Raw genomic sequence first — 21,948 nt, forward strand, 5'->3', positions numbered from 1 at the left:
GGACAAATGGTACATGATTTACTTTCATAAAACAAATCTCTTCCTCATCATCACCATGACTTGAATCAAACTGTTTCATAAAGATACTCAGAATCCTAGAAATTATTTTCTTTCTAGTCATGTAACAAAATATTCTCGTATGGGTAACTTGGCCAATATAAAAAGTACTAATGTGAAAACATTTTAAACCAATAGCAAACACTAAACAGGAAGATATTCAAGGCTTTTCTTCAATATCCAATTTTATATGACACATGAAAAGCATCTTACTGGTTACTTTATGACCTCTGCAGCAGTTCTCCACATTCAACCCCCTCCTCCTTCACCCCCCACCTCCCGCTCTTTCTATAGCTCTGGCCCTGCCGGAACCCGCATTATAGCTGAAAAAATGCTGCATACATGGGTTGTACGCAAGGCCAGCGAACCTGTCTTATTAGGTTTAGGATGATGCATGTCAGTAAGATGACACTGTTCCCTCTATAGTTTTCAAACTGCTGTTTGCTTTTTTTACTGCCCAAGTTGACTAGATGGAAAATGGCAGATCCCAACAGTGCACTGCAGGAAAATGATTTTTAGACGAGACTTGCCTCAGCTGAGCCCACAAAACTGAGCTGCTGTACATAGGCAGAACAGCACAATTCAATTAGGATTTGTACTACAACACACTGCTCCTAACTGCTGTAGAGCCTCAAGCCAAACTGTAATCATGAAAGGTTTTATAAGCCATCATTCTCCCCTTTAGTCAGGCTGGGCTGCTGAGAATACCTCTGCGACCTCCAGAGAATTGGGATTATAATCAGGAATCGCTCACTGTATATATCATGCCAGCTCTGCATCCCCAGCCTTTCAAAGTTAACAAGGCTGCATCCCACTCAAGGGAGCCGGGAGTTCTCAGCACTGACATTTGTGAAATATTGCTTGGAACAAAGCCCAGGAGGCACTTGTACAGATTAATAGCAGAGGTTAAGCCCACCGTCCACTTTGACACTGGCTGGCAGAGTTAGCAAGTGAAGCAGTGCTGGAAGCAAAGTTTATGGAGATCTATAGTATTGCTCGGCTATTATTAAAACAAATATGGTTTTGTTTTATTTACAGCCAAGAAAGTAATGTTTTCTTCTCAAATGTTCTGCAAACATTTAAAAACAGCATCTGATATTTACAACTCATATTAGATTTTTTAATACAAGGGGGAAAAAAGGAGATAGAAGCCAACAGTTCTTTGGAACTATACTTGTTAATATTATGACTGAATAGTTTTACACACAGAAAGCCTTACAACTACATTTTGCTCAGAGTGAGACATCACTTACCATGTTTGAATACTCCAATTAAGAGGGATTTATCAGCTTCTTTATCCCACCAGTCTGTAGGAACCTCAGCATGGAATGGTTCAGGTATCCACACATCTACTTCACTGTAAAGACAGGTATACATTTTTTAAAAAACGACTATTGAAGGACAAGGCACCACACCCCTATATGCATTAAAGTGACGTGTTTAAAACTATTCAGCAAACATACATTTCTTGGAACAAATCTGAAATCAAGATTTCTGAAAATAATTTAAAAAATGGTCCAATTGTAGGAATTTTGGGGTGTAATGCTCAAAGACTGTCCAAATGTAATTCATTTAAGCTTTTTAATGTTAACTTTAAAAACATATTCATTGTTTAAGCAGTGAGTGAATAATCCTCCAATACAAAGTTCAAAATCCCATTTGTCACCCTTTGCCCCCAAATATCCAGTACTTAATGATTTATCAAGTTGCTTGAAAATGGAGGTGTAAATTGATGGATTATGAAGGTCTTTAAATATCACATTACAGTATTTTCAGATTATATTATTCCGTGTTACAAAGCAAAGAATAAGCCTGCACTTGCACTAACCTTGAGTCAGCACCCTCTAAGATCTTGTCTGCTTGGTCCCCTATAACTTCTTGTCTTAGATAGTACAGCATGCGGACACGCAGCAGGACCCTGGAGAGGAAGGCAGAGGGGAAAAAAGTTCTTAACTTCAGGACTGTTTGCCAACAGTGGCTTTTGGCAGCTGCTGCTGTTCATCCATCATCCTGCCAAGGCTGATTAGCCATGCTGTATGGTAGGCTTGAAGCGTGACAGATGGTGGCACATAATCACCTCTGTGTGGTGCTTTCTGCTGGCTTCCAACAGGCCTGCCTGGCAACCGCTTACACTGCACAGAGAGGGATCGAGCTCAACCCAGTCCAGGCGCATTTCATTTAGTTCTACCTAGTGCAGCTTGTGAAGTTTAAACACGTACTCTACCACTGCCTCTGAAGTATTGAAGCAAGTTTGTAAACAACTGAGCAGATGGCTTTCAGTAACTGTTCTGCTTCATTATCTCATAAAATTTCCTCAGCTGCTGCCTTAATACCATTTTTGGAAGCACATCAGAAGTTGTAGGAATAAACGAGATATAAAATCTGGTTTTACTACCTTACCATAAACCCTCAATATGGAATGTCAGGTTTTTCAGATTATACAACTTTTTGCTTCAGAGAATGAAAAAACCAAAATCCCACCCATTTCCCTTAGGAGATATTAGCTATTTTTACACTTTCGTATTCAGACTGCTATTTTATTTTACCTGTGCATGTACATAACTGCTTGTAGAACATGGAACTTTAGTTATTCAGGTTTCCTCTGTCTCAACTCTGAAATGCTACAGATAATTTTTGAACCATTATCAAGTATTCACAGTCAAAGTTTAGACAACTGGAAATGGCAGGGACTGGATTTTCAAGATGGCTAGGAAAGCATTCCTTACAACAAAAATCTACCTGGAAAATGTGCTCAACTACATTTACCCAATAAAGACACCCCCTGCTGCCCAATTAATGAAGTAACATCAATGCTGACTACAATGGATTGCTCAGCCCACCCTCTCAAGCTGAATCTAAAGTCATCACACCAACTGTTGAACTGCTGCTGCTCCTGGAGTAGTGAGGGTGATCAGAGAGGCAGAAATCTGATTACCAGGTTGCATGTGAAAACTTCAAACCACCACCAATTTTGAGAGCACCTCACCAGCAATTAGGAGCAGCAGCAAACACCCAGTTTTGGGTATGTGATTTAAAGAAGTCCTGTGACGGTAGCAAGGGGTACGTTGTAGTTGGAATTTTGTAGTTGGAGTCTTGTGTCAAAAACTTAAAAAATTGTATACAGGTGTCAGACTGTTCCCACCCACTTACCCTTGCATTCACATCATCCTTGCACTGTAAGGGACCACTCCCAGGCTCATGCATGGAAATGTACATATGACTGCATAGGCATTGCATCATCTTGAGTGCCATAATATTGACAAAATGGTAATAGCTGTTGTTGTATCAAGCCAAGTACGAAGGGAAGAGGGGGAGGACAGTAGAGAAAAAAACGGGTTTCATCAGGCAATGCCACTGCCCTTTTCAAAAGTCCTATGCACCAAAATGGCATGCAATTCTCATAGAGAAAGACAGAATGTTGATCCTTATAGAGCCAGTTCTGGTTGCTTCCCACCCCGGCATCCTTGTCATTCAAGTTAGCAACAAGCTTCCTCCCCTTCACCCAGAGCTAAACATGTTGCCTCTACAGCCCCTGCAAATCTGGGAAGGGATAAGACTGGGACTGAAAATGATCCTGCATAATGACCTGCCATTCTGGAGTGTTGGAACAATGTATTTAGTGGGGGTGCTGTGAGCTCTGGATATGACTTCAAACCCGGGGGGCGCGGCAGCTCCCCTAGTTCCAGTGCTGCCATCAGCTTTTCTGATATTATTAATTGTGTTATGATACCAATTTACTGAAGCCTAGGATTCTGATGTATAGATTGATGTAGAAAGGGGCCAGGACATCTATTTGGGGGCTGAAATGGACAGTTGTGATGCAGGAATTAAAAAGAAACGGAGAACTTGTGGGACCTTAGAGACTAACAAATTTATTTGAACATAAGCTTTCGTGAGCTACATGCATCCGATGAAGTGAGCTGTAGCTCACGAAAGCTTATGCTCAAATAAATTTGTTAGTCTCTAAGATGCCACAAGTACTCCTTTTCTTTTTGCGAATACAGACTAACATGGCTGCTACTCTGAAACCAGGAACTAAATAGTTATTTGAAGGGCAAATGAAGGTACGAAGTGGATTTGAGTGACAGTTTAGAAGAATCAGAGGCCACAGACTTGCATACTGTTATTCATTTTCATCAGTAGGTAGAAACGGCATCTTAGCATGGCAAACATCTTGAAAATAACTGATAACTGACTTAAGTGCCTTTCCCCTTCTCCTCCACTCCACACCTAATATGTCCAAGGAATATCTTCCAAGGACATGCCCAAAGAATATCTTTTCAGTACTGATTATTTCTTTTAAATAGCATGACATAGTAAGACGACATGCAACATATGTCATAAAAAGCTCTTAGTGGAACTTCAATGCGGGTATATAACATTCATGGATATCCATGTGCTAAAGTAACAGTACAAAAACAAGAGGATTTATTTAGGTGAGGAGAATTAGGTCCAAGGTCTTTGATCAAAGTTTGGGAACCCTGTTGTAAGTCTGGGACAGAACAGGCACAGCTGAGATGTGGACGAGAACCAGCATATGATAAAGAATAGTGACAAAATACCCAACTATTAAAGCTACAGCTACACTTACAGCCCAAAAGGCTCTGGCAGCAGGGAGGCAGCGGGGAAAGAAGCCTTTCACTGCAGCACGTAGCTACACTCTGCAGTGACAAGTCTGGATGCAGCCTGCCTTTCACTCTGGCTTGTAGCTGCATGTAGTACCTGTACTCTGCATGATGCCGTAAGTGTAGATGTAGTCTAAGATGCTACAAAAGCAAAGCAAAAAGAATTCAGGTGGTCCCTTCCTATTATACATTTACATAGTACCAAAATAGACAGATTTAAAAAAAAAAACAACCCCAATAGGACAGCCTCTGCCCCTGCAGATTTGGAAAGACTAGACTTGGAAGAATGATTCAGGAACGAATGGACGTTGTGATTTTGATGGGAAAAGTAAGATTGGAACAACTCCCAGAAGGGCTGAATTTTAAAGAAGGATTAACAAGGAAGCAGAGGCCTGGGAGGCAAGAAGTTGAACTTTGTTCCAAGCAAAGAGAGCAGCAAAACTGAGAAGGGGCCAAAAGGAACAGATGTTTGGGTACAACAGAAGGTGCAAGAGGGAGAGTAGGAGAAAGTGAGAGGAGGATGAGATGTAAAAGCCTGGGGACTAGGAGTTTGGTGTGGTAAGGGCCAAGAACCCACATAAAGGGATTCAAGGAAAAGGTGATGTGATTATGAGTCTGGGAGATGGGGAGGAGAAAGAAAAAAGAATTGTGGAGAACTACTAGCATCAGGACAGTTTTGGATAGCCCTGAGATCCCAGACATTGTTGGAGAGGCTGTCTTAAAGCCAGGATCCACTCCTCCTTTTGCCATGTTGGGAATAATGAAGAATCTCTCTCGCTTAGTGAACAAAACAAACTTTCTTCCTGAAATGTCCTTGTTAGAGCCAATCATCCACAAAAAAGCTTATATCCAGTCAGCCAGGCCTGATCTGAACTGATGTGATGCTTCATTAAAAGTTAACAGCAACATACAACAGTTTACAGCCCCACTATGTGGTCCTGTGGTTGTATTAAAGATACCCAAATGAATGTTCTCGCACATATTAAGAACTATAAGTTCACTATAAATTAAACACACTTACTTATTGCAGTGATGTTTGAGGTGTTTCTTATAGCTGTCCTCTTGAAACAAGACATCTGGGTTACAGCTTGCCAGCCAATCAGCATCTTGCAGCACTGGCTGTGAACTCTGGGCTTTCACTTTTTTGCCTTTCCTTCCCCTGGGCACTGGTGCAGATAGGCCTACAAAACATCCCGCAACACTTCTCACAGTCTGAATTGCAGTAGTTTGATCCCAAGAATCCCAAAGTGCATTACTGACAAACTGATATAAAAACTAACCACCACCACAGGCCCCCCTGAGGTGAAACATGACAACTAGCAATGAATAGCAACACAAGAATTTAGTACAGGAGATTCTGAATACCAAAGTCAGTTGAAACTACGGTAAGAATTTAGCTATGAAGAGTGCAATTACTCAAAGTGAAATCTGGCCAGGATAATAGGGTTAAATTCCCTGCTTTTGTGAAAATTGCCATTGGAACTAATGACCACAGGTGGTCAGGATCTATGGTTCATGTCTCATTTGACAGACAGCACCTCCTGCAGCCCAATGCCCTCTAACACCATGTTGGAGTATTTGTTCATTTCCGACTCAGAGGAAGAGTACTACCCACTGAACCACCACCACTTCCCCCCCCGCACATAAGGTGTAGTATGAGCTACAGTTTAAAAGTAGCATGTAGTACAACTGCAGGAGGGTTCCCCCACCTACAATAGCACCATCATTGGTATGGTGGTAGACATACCAGAGTGGTTAACCAAGGCTCGTGTTTGTCCATCTGCAGTTGGAGTGATCAGATCCCAGATGAAACTTTTGATATTTTCATCTCCTTTGTAGTGATTAAGACAATATACCAGGATTGTCCGGCAGATGGTTTCCACATCTTGTTCCATTAGCGGACGTTTATAGCGCCCATGTGAGAGGATGTCTGTCCACCGACCCCAACTACAAGAAAAATATGCTCAAGAACACAGTTCTGGCACTGGAATTTCCATTTGAGATTTTCATTTTAACCCCTGGGTGCCAGGTGGGTTAGGAGTTGTATGGGTTGTATATGCATTAATGTATTTTGCATTTGCACATCATGTCAGGAAATCCAACTTCCAGCACTGGAAAGTTAAGAATGCTTATTTTACAGAGCAGGCAATAAGTTCACTGCTCGTAAAAGCTGCAATTAAATTATACTGATAATAAAGTACATATGTCTAACAATAATGTTTCCAATAAGGTATGAATAGGGATTTGAACCCCAGAATGATTTGGGGTCAATTTTAGTTTGACCCTGAAATACATCAATCACAGTAATCACATGCAATATTTCTAGAAAAAGAGACACGCAAAGTGACTATGAAGCCCACCATGATGGTAGCCACGTATAGCTGCCTGCCTGTGAAGACACAAGAATTCAAACTGGGCTATCCACCACGAGATAAGAGAAGTTCTGCATCCAACTTATCAACTGGCAAAACAGGATTTCAGTACAGTATTAGATGATGGTTTAGTTATTGACTATAAATTATAAGACTTCCACACTTCAGAATATTTATCCACAGCTCTCTTCGGGCTGATGTAAAAAAAGACAAGTATTTTTCACATAGCCATTCAGATGCCTTCTACTTACCCATAGACCAAAAGGTTCTTCTCCACTCTAAAACATTCACTCCTTGCATAACCCTGGGATTTGTCCTGAAGTCTACGGGGCTTTGTACAGGGCTTTTCTTCAGAATCACTTTCCAGGTCTGAAAACTCCATTAGTTCATCTTCTTTGACTGCACTATACAGCCTGGTTTGCTTTCTTACTCTTGGTGTATCAATAACTAGGTTGTTCTAAAACGAAAGTGAAAAGAACGTGAAAACTCAGAAAAATCCTCTTTTAAATGAATTATGAACTTGTATAAAAAGTCTCACCCTTCCATTTAAGGCATCAATATCCAACTCAGCCTTCTTAGCCCACTTCTGCCAGAAATTGGGGTCATCCAAGGAAATGTCTGTTCTGTTCCCAGAAGCAACAAAACTAGCCTAGACAATACGAAAAATACCACATTGAGTTCTTTACTGTATATCAACAGGAAAAATGTTCCATTTTCAGTTGTAAATGCAACTATTTAAAAATATTTATATATTATAAAAGCAAAAGGAGGTGCTCCTTAAAGTTAACATTATGGAGATATCAAAACATAGTAACTGGACATACTGAAACACCAATATATATTTATATGGAGATTTACTCACTGTCCAATCAACAGCTAACAGTAAGTTGGACAGTGTAAATCTAAAAGCTAAATTAATGCATAAAACACATTTATTACTATTTTCATCTATTTTGGTAATATTTTATCAACTTTTTCTTCAAATTTCAAAGCACACCTTAGCAAATGTTGAGCCTTTCCCTTCAGACTCAATAGTAATTGTGTGTGTTCGCCTTAGGAGAATCTGATCAATGTCTTCTTCACAAAATTTGGACCCTTCATCCTCCTCATCCATAAGAGCACCATAAGCCCCCTTTCGTAGAAGATCTTCTATTTCTTTCTTAGAAAGCTGCTGTACCTATAATTTGGGAGGAGAGAAACAATCTCCTTGGATATTGTAATTGTTTACATCTCATAGCACAGCCAGACAATTTGCCTTTTACTTAGTCCTTAAAAATTGTAAACTTCTAAAATGTTTTGTTCATCAGTAAAAAAAACTTTCACACTTGTTGCACTTATCTTCTGTGAAGAACAGTAAAAACAAAGGTAAACCTATTCTAAAGCTAACTGACAGTCAAAAAAACCCCAATTTCCTTTAACTAAAGCTACAGTAAGCAAGAAATACGATACATTTATGCCTTTGGAAGTCTGCATCTGAACATATTCTCACCCCATTTGTAGCATTTTCTCTTCCACTCATTGACTGCAGTACAGCTTTATCAAGGCCAAGCTTTAAACTAGCTTTGTCAAACATTTCTCTTTCATAAGAATTCCTTGTGATCAACCTGTAGATTTTCACTGATTTGCTCTGTCCAATTCGGTGACATCGAGCTTGAGCCTGAAGAAGTATAAAAAGAAATATTCAGTTACAAGTTGCACAGAAATTAAAAGTCAATGCCTAGAACTTAGTATGTTTCTTTTAAACACTCAAATTAAAATTTTTTAAATATAAAAACATATTAAGCTTGAAATTTGAGAGACAACAACAGACTTTCTCCTAACTGGGTAGAAAAATACACTGCAGAAAACTAAAGAAAATGTTTAACAAGAATTGCCTCTTGCAATATTACCTGGAGGTCATTTTGGGGGTTCCAGTCTGAATCAAAAATGATGCAGGTATCAGCAGCAGTAAGATTAATGCCTAAACCTCCTGCCCTTGTACACAGCAGGAAAACAAATCTATCAGAATCAGGCCTGGAAAACCTGTCAATAGCTGCCTGACGAAGGTTGCCTCTTACTCGACCATCAATTCGCTCGTATGGGTACCTGAAATAAAGTTGTGTTATAAGCAGACTTTTACCATCACTTTCTCATCACTAGCTTTCTCATCATATCTTCCAACATTATTATTATTATTATTATTTTTTTTTTTTAAGAAAAATCTTAGCATGACTACCAGGTCAGCAGAATTCCAACAAAGTAGAGACCTGAAAAAGAGCTCTATGTAGCTTGAAAGCTTGTCTCTCTCACCAACGGAAGTTGGTCCAATAAAAGATATTTCCATGCCCACTGTCTTAGCAAAGTAGAGAGCGAGTATTCTTGAATCAACTGTGTGCAAAAGTGAAAAACATACTCCATTCTCTTCCTCTGAGCAACTTCCACAGCAGAAACAGCTCTCACCCAAAAGAGACTGTCTAGCTAGAGGTAGATGACATTCTTACTCTAAACTTCAGATGGACAATCTACCTGAACAGTCAACTAAAAGGTGGTCCATTAAGGTTCTGAGAGATCACTTGCACTTGCCCATTAACAAATACCATACTCCTTTGCAATTACAGTTATGCTTTTTTCCTTAATGATCTGGCTAAATGTGTAACATTATTAAGTGTCTGAGTTCCATCCTTTTACAATATAGATCACTCACAGGTTAAATACTTAGGCCACTGAGGAAAATACAATTTATTTAGAACTGTATTGCATTGTTGCTCTCACCGTCTTTGAATGAGGTAGTCTTCCAGTATGTCCAAGCAGCGCACCATCTGGGAAAAGATAAGCACCCTGTGGCCACCAGCCTTCAATTTTGGCAGCAGCTTGTCAATCAGTACTAGCTTGCCAGCAGCCTGGATCATTGCCTGGAGCTGAAAATCTGGAGAGTCGGCATTGTGTGTTTCTTTAAACTCTTCCAAAATTTTCTCTTCAGCACCTGCAAAGATTGGACAGCAATACACGAATACCGTAAAGGTTTTATTAAAAAAAAAAAACCATGAGCTTTCCTTCAATACCCTGTGTATAAGCCCCAGGAATGTTTTAAGTATTATGTGCATAAACATTTACACAAATACATTAGCTTAGTTAAAATTAAATATATACACATATGCGCGCGCACACAGAAAAAAAGGGATCTTAGCTTTCAGCAGAAAAAGATGAGGAGAAAACGCCTTCCAAGTAAATGAATATTGACTATGAGTAATACATGAATTTCAACAAGAGACTGTCAAGCCAGAAATTGTATAAAAAAAGCATCAGACCAGACACTGATTGAACCATTTTAAAATAGATATTTAAGGGACAGAAAAAGCAATTTAACAGATAAATGTAAGTGTGAAAGATGTGTATTCGGACATTATAGTATTAAGAAATATTTAGCTTTTTACAAATATTTATAATCAAACATCAAAGAGTAAAAGCTGTAGGCCTGCTACTGCCACAGTGCATTCATAGAGCCCAAGTTCAGACAACAAAATATTTAATTGGAAAAGCAAAGAGCTTTGAAATTATTTTACCTTCTATTTAGCTTTCCTCTCACTATATGTATTCCTTCGTGTTTGCTTAGTTTGCAGAAGCTCCCCCCGCTGCACCCCGGCCACACACTCATTCACTCACTTTCTAGTCACTCTTTTCCATCTAAGACTGCTATGGTTAAGAAAAACTGCAAGGGACAAAAGGTATTTCAAGTTTCATGCCCATTCTCTCTTTGACCTCTCTTGTGAGGCTGCCAACAAGAATGCCATTTTAAATAGGGGGCTTATTATGTGGACACCTGCCCATTAAGAACAGAACAGACCACTAAAAGCACATAAGATAGTTATTTTCAGCTGCACAAGAAGGTTCACAAAGGGCATTTTTCACAATTTGCTTTCAGGTGATTCCATGCCTGAGAAATAGTATTTCTGTGACACTTCTGGACAATGGACATTTTTCCTCTTTGAAATTTTGAGCAAAAGTTGTTTTTTAAATTATATATTTCAGAGTTGTATATGGACCATCTTGGACATTTGTCTTGCACAACGTGAGCGAGGGTAACGGAGACAAAACATGTTATACTTGGTTTTGTTTGTTTGAGTTCCCTTCCTAGATTCTAGGGCACTCACATACATGTAGTCGGTGTACTGAACCAGCAGTCCATCCATGTCTGTTGTAATGTGAACTCTCTCACCTATATATGAGCCCAAGTCAAGAAACAGGAACTGAAGTAACTAGATTTCCAGTATGTCTGACAGCTCTATATTAAACAAGAAGTATAGAGTACATATGATAGAATTTAGGCCAGGTTACCTGGACAGAGATCTGCATTGCTCAGCAAACAACCTGGACAACTAGGATTGACAGAACAGAGTTCACATGAGAAAGTGTACGCGAAATTTCTCACAAACATAAGCATCTTCAGCTGAAGCACATAGCTGGACTATTGCCCACCAGACTAACTAATCATTGATCCTTATGGCCTAAATACTGCACAAGAATGACGTCTCATTAAAAAAGTATAATAAACGTAGGCAAGAACAGTAAAATTAGACATATCCTCCAGCCTGGTCTCCATCTAGAATCCCTTCTCAGTGTTGTAAAACGTGCAGCCATCCTGACCTATATGCTACGAGAGTCAAATACTTTACTGAACACATGCCCCAAGCCTACTGTAGACTATCAGCCAGCTTATGTAGAGTACTACTTCAGTCACATTATTTAGTCCCACCCACAGTTTTCCTCTGATCACACTCAAGTTGTACTACTATGAAATGCACAAAATCATGCAAACCTCTACATATAAATATGTAACCAAGCTACATACAAAAGGACATACTACGCTAGCCACACCATAGCAAACCTACGTACAAATCTAGTGATTGAGGAACCTCAAAAGAGCCAGAGTTTGGTTTAGATCACACCACTTCCATAACAGACCTCTGCAAACACACAATTTACCCTTTCCACAACCCTTCTCCAACAAACTGGGTCAAAGAATGCACCCACCTTGCCCCTCAAACAATCTTCCTCACCCTCCAATAGTCTTCATTATCCCTACTTGGTAATTTCTTTTGGGGAGAAGTATCTGGTATCTTTGGCTGATTGTAAGCCAGTAACACCAACTTTCTTTCTCCCCACTCAGCCTCAGGTTGTTAATTTTTGGGTGGTGGGTGAGAAAAGGGGGATTTGTGGATCACCAGGTAGGCCAGTGCTCTCACACTCGCCAATCAAAAATGACTTCCAGGTGCACATGATGTTGTGAGGGCAAGAGAATGCTAAACCCTCTCTCCATGCCCCACAACACCGCAGCAAGGATCAGCATAGAGTCACATTCTGCTACTGGCTCTCCAGGGTCTGGGGAAGAGGTATGATCTATAAGTCCTTGAGCGTGGTTGTTAGGGAAAACCCATTGCTCTTGATTCTAGAAAAACAGACACTGCTTTGTCTGTCTCAGAACACATACAAAATGCAGCCATTCCCTGAGATTAGGGGAATCAAAATAGTTTCTGCTGACTCCACATGGAATATGCTCACCCAACTAAGGAACCATAAGAAATACCATGTGACTTCAACCATAAAATTTCCACTATTAAACACAATTTAAAAGTACTGTGAAAAGCTGCCTCAAAATTTACTTGGGACACCTCACGTAATGCAAGATAGTTAATGCCCTGGTTTGACCGGGGGGGGGGGGAGGGAGGGAGAGGGTGATTTAAAAAATAAACAAAAAATCACACACACAAACCAAAAACCTTCATATGCAACGGAACATGTTCGCAGAAGCTTTCATGAACTCTAAAAATACAGTGTTCTTAATTTCCCCTTAAATATTACACATCACTCTAGTCAATACCTACTGTGCCAAATATGACCTGGTGACTTAAGGAGTCACAATATTTGCATAATTGTGTACACTGCAAAATATCAAAAGAATAGCCTGCACAACAGTGGTGACAGTCACTCTTGAGATCTTGTAACCGCTATAAGCTATAAGTTTTTCCACAGAATAGCGATGCAAAGCTGCTGTATATCCATTGTAAGATCTTGAGACAGAATTACAATTAACTTGTGTCATTGTTATAAGTGCAAAGATGTTAATTATTGATCAACAGGATAAAACCTGAGGCTCAGACAGTTACAGAAGGCAAGAATTAGAAGCATTTCTTCTCTAGAATTAAAGGACTTATTTTGGTAAACTTCATCTCATTATGATAGCCATGATTTTTCTAGCTAAATCTGAGGGGTTTTTTTTAAACATTTAGTGCCATGAAACTGACAGCACTGTACTGCTAAACTTAAGTTTTCAAAAATTGTGAGTCACCTCACACACACACCCCGCCCCCAAACAAAAAGCCTTCAGTTTACTTATTGGATCAAAGTTTTTTTTAAACTACTCTAGTCCAGGATCAGCTGAGCTTGAAGACAGCCATCTAGCATGGCAAAATGCAAGATACTCCAAAATACTAAATCATATCTCAGATTCATCAAATGACATCAGTATAATTACTTCTTTTCCCTCTATTAAAAAGTATTCCAAGAAAATTTAGTTAAGCAATAATCTGGAAGCCTCACAGTACTCAAAACTAAAATTAATTTCTTTCAGCACCGTGATCATGCATGCAGCTGTAGAGAGAAGGCCCTCAAATCAGGGATCTTACAATCAGCATCAGATCAAACACATATGATAGATTATTGTAGAAAAGAGAAGACAAGCTGGTGGGCAGAAACACAGCAGGCGGGAAGTGACATTTACAGAGGTATGTGAATGCTTTGTCCCCAAAAAGCAGATAATGGGTTTGATCACCTAATACGTGTAAATTAGCTACATTATACTAGCTAGTAATGAAGTTATACTGGTCCATCATTGCGTACTTGCTATATTCAGTCTTGATCTAAAAACAGCAGTGTTACACTGAAAGACCAATCACAATTAAAGTTTGGTATCTTACAAATGTAAATATTGTTTCCAGAACTTGTTCCTAATTCTAGCAGGTCATGAAATATCTGCTTTAATATCATGTCTGATCACCACTTCTTACCCAACAAGTTCAATTCAGAGATTATTTTAACTGCTATATCAAGATTCACTAGAGCTAGAAGATGTGATGTACCCAAATGCAGCTTCGAAGAGACATAAAGCAATAATCTCTAACTTGAGTGGTTTGACATATTGTCCAACTAAAGTCATGTTGGAATTCAAGCGGTAGTGCGGTGGTGGAGGGGATAAGAAACGTTAGAGGGTTTCTAAGCAGTGGTCCCAGACTTGGACCTGGGCCTATGATGATCTCTAAAGTGAAATGTTTTGTCACTCTGCTGGGGGAAATTAATAGGATGCTCGTATTTTACAGGTTGTACATGTACAGGATGTACATGTAGTACATCCATCCATCTGTAGTGATTTTATCATGTGAATTTTTGATGGAAAGGGAGAGAATCTACTATCTCAGTGTACATACTGGAACAGTTATATCATCTTGAACTCCCCATAGCTATTATGAGAAAGAGGGGATCAATATGCAGGCCTACCATTAATAAGATATGGATGATTGCAGCATTTTCTTAGTTCCATCATAGTGTTTAAAAGATTAGGTACATTAGCTTGACCACCGCCCTTGGAGAGAAATGTGAAATTCTTTTCAAGAATAGCACGATAGTATTTCTTCTGAATGTTTGTCAGCTCAACTTCAATGATCGTTTCTTCTTTGGGGGCCAGGTTCTTTTCTACATCCTCTTTAAGGCGTCTCAACATCATCGGCTTCAAAATGGCTTGGAGCTTTTGCACCTATGAGAGACAGCTTTAATAAATAATTGTGTAACAGAAAGGTCTTAAATACTAAATACTAAGTATTTATTTTCAAATGATATTATACCACCTTCAGTTTTAAGGAGATGCTCTGGTTATCTCCACCATATGCATCACCCTAATCCTAGAACTTCAAGAACCTCTAAAATTTCCTTCTCTCCATTTTCTACCACAACTCAGATACAGAAGGGTTTCAAAAAAAAAGGAAGATTTTCATAAAACCCACTAATGACTGAATTCTGCTTTGGTTACTCTAGGGATACAAAAGACTACAGTTAAAAAAATGTGATGTTACTGTATTATTTCTGGCCAGTAAACTTTTCCTCATGTATTTGATGCTATCAAATATATCTCATTTGAATAAAAATTTCCCAAGGCAAGAATCATCATTTCACACTAATCATGGCAACTGAGTGAAGTAAAAGAGTGTGCCTAAGACAAACTGATATGTACAACACTTCAGGGTTTTTGTTTTGTTTTAGATAGAGCTGGCAGTAAAAGTGCCTAGCACTTTTCATTTTAAGACTCTGTTTTCAGTTGTTTATAAAACTAACTGTTTAGGCTGAAATTTTCCATGCTGATTTCTGCCAGAGGCATAATATTAATTTATTATATAAAGTTCCAAGGAAATGCCTTTTGTGAGAAGTAGTTAAGGGAAAAATGTGTCTGTTTATTTAAGATGACTTGCACCTGCATGCTTTGGAGCAGGTATTTGTAATTTAGTAGAGTAGCCCCGGAGAGATGCTTTTGCTGTCTCAGTGAAAACCTACCAAAATTTGACCAAATTATAACGTTTCTGAAAATCCCGGTTACTACATATTCAGAGGTTTGTGCGAGGCTGGCAGCTAAATTCTCTAAAGATTCTATCTGCATTGCCCGCCCCCAGCACACAGTCACCCTTGGTGGCAGGCCTGAGCAAGAATTACCCTACAATTGTTCCTCATCTACCAGCGGCCACTGGGTGCTGGGCACCAGAACTGAGAGCAGTAAGACTGTTTCTCCTGTGCTCTCAATGCTCCCCCTGCTGTTGATCAGGCAGTGTGGAAAGCAGGGGGGTAGACTAATGCGGAGGGCTGAGGATTAGAGGGAAATAGTAAGCAAAGGGGCAGGGGAGGAAGAACGTAAATCACTAGAGCACCCTACCTTCCAGAATCTGAAATGGAACCCAGGATTCTGTAGAAGAGAGGAGTGAGAGGTGACAGTTTCAAGTACGTAATTTTTCACCCTCCTCCTTGGAACAACCTTTTGTTTTTCTTACCTTCTGAGGATAGGACAAGAAGCAATAGGCTTAAATTGCAGCCAAGGCAGTTTAGGTTGGACATTAGGAAAAACTTCCTGTCAGATTAGTTAAGCACTGGAATAAATTGGATAGGGAGTTTTTGGAATCTCCACCACTGGAGATTTTTAAGAGCAGGTTAGACAAACATATGTCAAGGATGGTCTAGATAATACTTAGTCCTGCCATGAATGCAGGGGACTGGACTAGATGACCTCTCGAGGTCACTTCCATTCCCACAATTCTATGATTCCAGTGTCCCAATACTCCTCTGAGGTCCAGCAAACAACTATGAAATCCACTGTCAGAGTGATGTGCCTCATCTCTGTCTTGTGGCTAGTCCATGCAGGGGATATTTCTGTCTGCAACTTTGTTAGTTCAAGTGGTACGGGACTGTGCTGTGAATCAAAAGGTTCCAACCCTGTTGATGTCATATGTAGAGGGTCATTTTTTTATGATCCACATGATGTAACTGCTGTTTTTTTCAGTTTGCTTTATTAAAAATGTAAACAATTAAATACAAAAAAACAGTCTTAAAAGAAAATTACGGACACATGTCAAGCAAACAGACGTTAATACCACCAGAATTAAGGAGACTGAAGCTGAACGAAGACAGCATCCTCCTGAAAAAGTAGTAGGTCAGCATGTAATTAAAGACTGTATTATAAAACAGAAGGCAGATAAATTAAAGTTGCATGGATAACCTTTATCCTAGCATTTCCTAACTTTTGAGTGCTCAACGTTGCAGCCCTAACCTCCTTTTAATGTAGTTTTTGTATGTAATTATAAATTAGTTTATCTTGATATTTATCAATGCCTTTAATTTAGCACCTGTTATATTATGCTCCATGCATTTTTAGAAATATTTCCATTTCTTTAAATGGGGAGCACTGGAATAGTCTATTTCTGAATAAAGATAACAAGCACAATAATGTCTGTATTGGGTTATGTCATTTACTAATCTGGGATCAGACCTAATCCTGCTCCCACTGAAGTTAATGGCAATATTCCCATTTGTTTCAAGGGAAAAAGGAGCAGCCCCTTATTCTGTTGCCATGTTAAAGGGACAATGTCAACTGGAAATCTAGTCATTTAAAAAAAAAAAAAAAAAAAAAAAAAAAGAGTGAAAGCTGTTCCTGCTACTACACCTGTCCTCAGATCCCCCAGCCATTTTAGGGACTGACTGAACACAGGAAACAGTTAAATTTATTACACAAAGTATACTGTCTAATGCACAAAGTAAATACACAAGAAAAATATTTTTCTCCTTTACTCTTCCCTTTCTGAAGATCTACGGTGTTGTTTGTAATAATAAATAATAATCATTAGGTAATTAAAATTACTGTAGCAGGATTAAAACAGTCTCTTTAAACAGGAAAAGAAAAAGTGCATGAGTAAAATTACCTGTTCTTCAGTTTTCAGATCACCAAACTCTTGCATGAATGTGGTTTCTGACGGGAAGCGACCTGGCTCCAAGAAATGAAGCAAGCTGAACAGCTCTTCTACAGTGTTCTGTAATGGGGTACCAGTGAGCAACACCTTGTGTTCCTGCAAGAAGAAGAAGCAGTTGACTAGAAACCATCTATGCAGACGTTTTCTCATTATGTTTTTGTCCTTATCATTCAACTCTTCTGGCTCTTCGTAAATCTTTTGTGACACCAAACGCTCTGGCCTTCCTCCAAGGGCACTCTAGGGCATTAACTCCAAATCAGTCCAGGCACTCCACTCAGTTTCTTGCCAAAGATAGGTCCTTTAGCCAACCAGCCGGTGTCCTTTCTCGCTTATCTATGCTGCATGACCTCATCCCCTCCACAAATCTTATGGACTTTTAGACTACGTATATACTACAGGCTCTAACAACTCCGCTTTCCTCACTGTCTCTCATCACTAAGACAATGGAAATCCTTCAGCGTACTACGGTACATTAATACAACTAGAACTAGTTACCTCTTCTCCAAGAACAGAAGCCAGTTACTGCCACAAACCAGTCCTGTAGAGTGACTCTACTCCCCACTTTAATAGTAAAAATTCTACACTACTCATGTAGCATTAGAAAAGGGCAGTTACCTATCTGTCCTAGCTTTTCAAGCATCTCAAAACCAGCTGAGTAAACATTTATTTGTACACAGTACCCTATGTTTGTTCAAAGCAGACCCTTTTTTTTCTTGAGAGTCAGGAAGTAGAATTATCAAGGTGCAGATGAGGATGAAGGAAACAGATGTGGCAAGTGAGCCGCTGAGGCATAAGGCAGAGAGTGTAGGAGAAATTAAGATTTGGCCCCAGAGTCAATGGGAAAGGACAATTGTTGCTGTATGACAGGGGGGCAAAATGTAAAGTTTTATATTGCTTAAGTAATATAAGAAAGGCAAACAAATTTTTAAATAAGTTGTTTAGTTTTTGTGGATTGGCAGCTGAAAAACAAAGAATAATGCTATTTACTTATATCAGAGTAGCTCCTAGAAGCTGATCCAAGACTGGGACTACATCATGCTAGGCACTAAACAAATGCAGAGTCCCTGCCCCAAAGATTTTACAATGTAAATAGACAAGACAGAGTGGGAGAAATGAAGTATCATTATCCGCATATTACACATTAGGAAAGGAAGCACAAAGGTTAAGTGACTTGCTCAACATTACATCGTAAGTGTCTAGTAAAACAGGAATCAAAAGCAGATCTCGAGTCCCAGTCTACCACCTTAACTATACGTCCATCTTCCTCTCAGACATCATAATAAATGCCTTTACAGAGAACTTTACAAACCTTCGTTAATTAACCCTTAAGACCCCTGTGAGGAAGGTAAATAATATTATTTTACAGATAGAGAAACAGACAAAGGCTAAAGGCAACTTAAAAAAAAAAAAGCTTATATTTTTTGCTTCTTAAAACAAAAACAAAAAACCACATCTGCGATATCAGGGTTTGACTTCCTTAGTTTTGTAAGAGAACCTACTGTAGGTCTGATGACCACTTTATTTCATTCCTTTGATGTTGCAAGGAATCTTCCAGCAAAAGCACAAGACAAAAATATCAAAAATATCACATCTTAAGGCAAAATAATAATAAACAACTTTTCAAAGCATCTTTCAACTCTTTTTTTGGTATACAATAAAGAAAATGGGGCACCTTTTAACTACCTCCCCATGAAAGTCAGTTTTAAGGAACTCGCTCAAGGTTATACAGTAAATCTCTGGCAGAGGTAGAATTGGAACCAAGCAGTTCCTATCTCCTACACCAGAGTTCATTTCACTTCACCATGTTTTCACTAAGTACACGTTTAAAATAGATAAGTGGCCAATTTTTAAAGATGGGAGGCAGGGAAAGGTGTAGATGGGGATAAAGGACGACAAAAAGGGAGTTTAAAAATGGTATGATATGGGAGGAAAGGTAGGACAGAAAGGACTTCTTTGTCTTCCTTTCTTAAGGGAAAAGACCAGCTTCCACGTTTAATATAATGAGATTGGTGGGCTCTTCAGCACTTTTACTTTAAACTAAAAGTTTGTAGATAGGTCCATCTGGCTAGCTAGAAAGTCTTTAAGAAAAGTTTCTCATACAATTCTCTCTCAAAATTGACTTGATTTAGTGAACAACACAGGAAAAGGCTTACAAATCATCATCTTAAGAAATTACCAACCAGGACTACTGTAAGTACATAAGATCCAAGAAGCACTTACCAGGTCCATCATCTTCAGTCCTTCCAAAAGCTTGCAATTCCTGTTCTTCAGCCTGTGGGCTTCATCAATTACTACACAACGCCATGGAATGTTACGCAGCTCAGGGCAGTCAGTCAAAATCATTTCAAACGTAGTGATGATAGCATGAAACTTATAGGACCCCTTTATTACCCGACCCTGAAAGAACAGCAATGATTATAAGTAGAAACCCTTACTAATGAATAAAGGAGATTAAAAGACTAATTTTTTAAAACTTTACATTATATATAAAGAAAATACAAAAAAAGGGCAACGAGCAAAATATTTAAATACAATCATTACCAGTGACATCAGAACAAAGGAATGCAAACAAATAAGTCTGCTTTTTGCTGGTTTTTTTTTTTATTTTGCACAAGAAAGGACCAGTGCTTTCTCAGTGCATACTAGACACAAAGATACAATTTTTGCAGTGACACATTATCATGTTACACCACAAAAATATTAACATATCAATGCAACACCAAGTGTTAGTGTAATTTTTTCCCTTATTTTACTGAGAAATTTATCTTCTCCGTCAAAGCTGTATTTGACAGTTCTTTCAAGCATTCTGAATAAACTGGAGGTGTGAGTTCCATTTTCCTGAGTATTACGTATTTTGTTAATTGACATGTCAGTACTCATGTCTTGGTGTTCACTACATATATAAAATTTATCTAATTCTAATAAGCGGAGTTTTGGAGAGGAACAGATTCACAACTGTGGAAAGACCTTTGCATATACTTCCCCAGTATTTCCGTAATTTGAGGTAAAAGTTCTCTGGGACAGTTTCGCTGATTATTGGGAGCATCTCCATCATTTACTATGGTTAGTTAATCCTGCATTTTTCAGTACCAGTGTCCAATAAAACCTATTAAATATTTTATTCTAAGATAATGGACTGGATGTAGTTCTGATATATTTCTTCCCAATCTTCTTCAGACAATAAAAGATGTAAACTAGCTTCCCACATGTTTTAGTTCCAAAGTCAGTGGCTACAAATTGACATTTGACACTGTTGTCATTTGCCCAACTTTTCCCTCCTCCCACATTCTGAAACCAGTTATTGTAGGGTAAGTAACTGTTCTTTCTTCTTTGAGTGTCAGTATGGATCCCAATGTGGGTAACTAGCAAGCAGTGTCCCTTCTGAACTGTGGAAATGAAAAATGCCTGCCAAGGAGTCAAACCTACATTCCTTCAATATTTCCACAGCCCCTCTCTATTACCTGACTGGACCAAACCCTTTTAACTGTCTCCTAATCTCTTTTTGTGGCTATATCTGGCTCATTAAAAAGACACTCAATCTCATCACAGAGAATTTCAACATGTATCACATATTGTATCTCCTCCTGTTGGTTAGCTGCTGAGTCACTCCCACCAAACATCAGTGCAGATGTTGTATCTTCTGCCTGCTTCAGGAACATGCCAGAATGTGATGTATGTAAACCCACTGACTTTTGTCAAACATTATGCCCTTGATGTGGTGCTAGGTTTGATGCCACTTTCAGGACAGCAGAACTACATATTCTTCTCTTATGGTATCAAGTCTGGTTTTGAAAAGAAGGCTGGTCTGTAAAATGACTGATTCAGGTGAAACTTTGAGACTGAGATCACATTTGGGATGAATGTAGAATGAAGTCTCAGCACTGACTTGCTTCTGTGAAAAGATGTGTAGGGAGATCTGGCCATGAGAACTTGGAGCTCACTGACCCGCCATGCTGACCTGATGGCCACTAGAAAGACCATGTTAAAGGTAAAGTGTTGTATCCAACAATCGGAAAGCAGCTTGAAAGGAGAGGATATTGCAATCCCATGTAGAAATCAGGTCTTCAATAGGTACTTAAGTATGCAGGAGGGTCCTTAAAAGAATCTTGATTCTGTCACATGTGAGAAGCCTGAGTATGATTGAATGGAAGCAGGACATGATGATACTGCTGCAAGATGGACTTTGGGAGAACTAAATGACAATCCAGTTTGTTTCTGGTTCAGAATATAGTTGAAGATCTGTGGTATCAGAGCCTTAACTGGGTCCATGTTAGAATCATAGAATATCAGGGTTGGAAGGGACCCCAGAAGGTCATCTAGTCCAACCCCCTGCTCGAAGCAGGACCAATTCCCAGTTAA

The 21,948-nt window shown here is 39.1% G+C and overlaps 1 protein-coding gene across 3 annotated transcripts in view; it reads right to left on the bottom strand.

Moving 5' to 3' along the window:
* The window catches only part of CHD7 (chromodomain helicase DNA binding protein 7), a 185,664-nt gene that overhangs the window by 12,063 nt on the left and 151,653 nt on the right, over positions 1-21,948 (bottom strand). For all 3 annotated transcript variants that reach the window (XM_037892563.2, XM_037892564.2, XM_043539584.1), the window contains 13 exons: positions 19,810-19,986; positions 17,542-17,685; positions 14,585-14,840; positions 9,806-10,016; positions 8,944-9,139; positions 8,544-8,711; positions 8,052-8,231; positions 7,593-7,703; positions 7,306-7,511; positions 6,430-6,629; positions 5,704-5,863; positions 1,886-1,975; positions 1,311-1,414 (listed from right to left, as the gene is read on the bottom strand). In XM_037892563.2, coding sequence (XP_037748491.1) covers positions 1,311-1,414; positions 1,886-1,975; positions 5,704-5,863; positions 6,430-6,629; positions 7,306-7,511; positions 7,593-7,703; positions 8,052-8,231; positions 8,544-8,711; positions 8,944-9,139; positions 9,806-10,016; positions 14,585-14,840; positions 17,542-17,685; positions 19,810-19,986 — 2,203 coding nt within the window. The remainder of the gene's footprint in view (positions 1-1,310; positions 1,415-1,885; positions 1,976-5,703; positions 5,864-6,429; positions 6,630-7,305; positions 7,512-7,592; positions 7,704-8,051; positions 8,232-8,543; positions 8,712-8,943; positions 9,140-9,805; positions 10,017-14,584; positions 14,841-17,541; positions 17,686-19,809; positions 19,987-21,948) is intronic.

The sequence above is a fragment of the Chelonia mydas genome, chromosome 2 (genome assembly GCF_015237465.2).
Source record: "Chelonia mydas isolate rCheMyd1 chromosome 2, rCheMyd1.pri.v2, whole genome shotgun sequence".
Taxonomy (NCBI): domain Eukaryota; kingdom Metazoa; phylum Chordata; order Testudines; family Cheloniidae; genus Chelonia; species Chelonia mydas.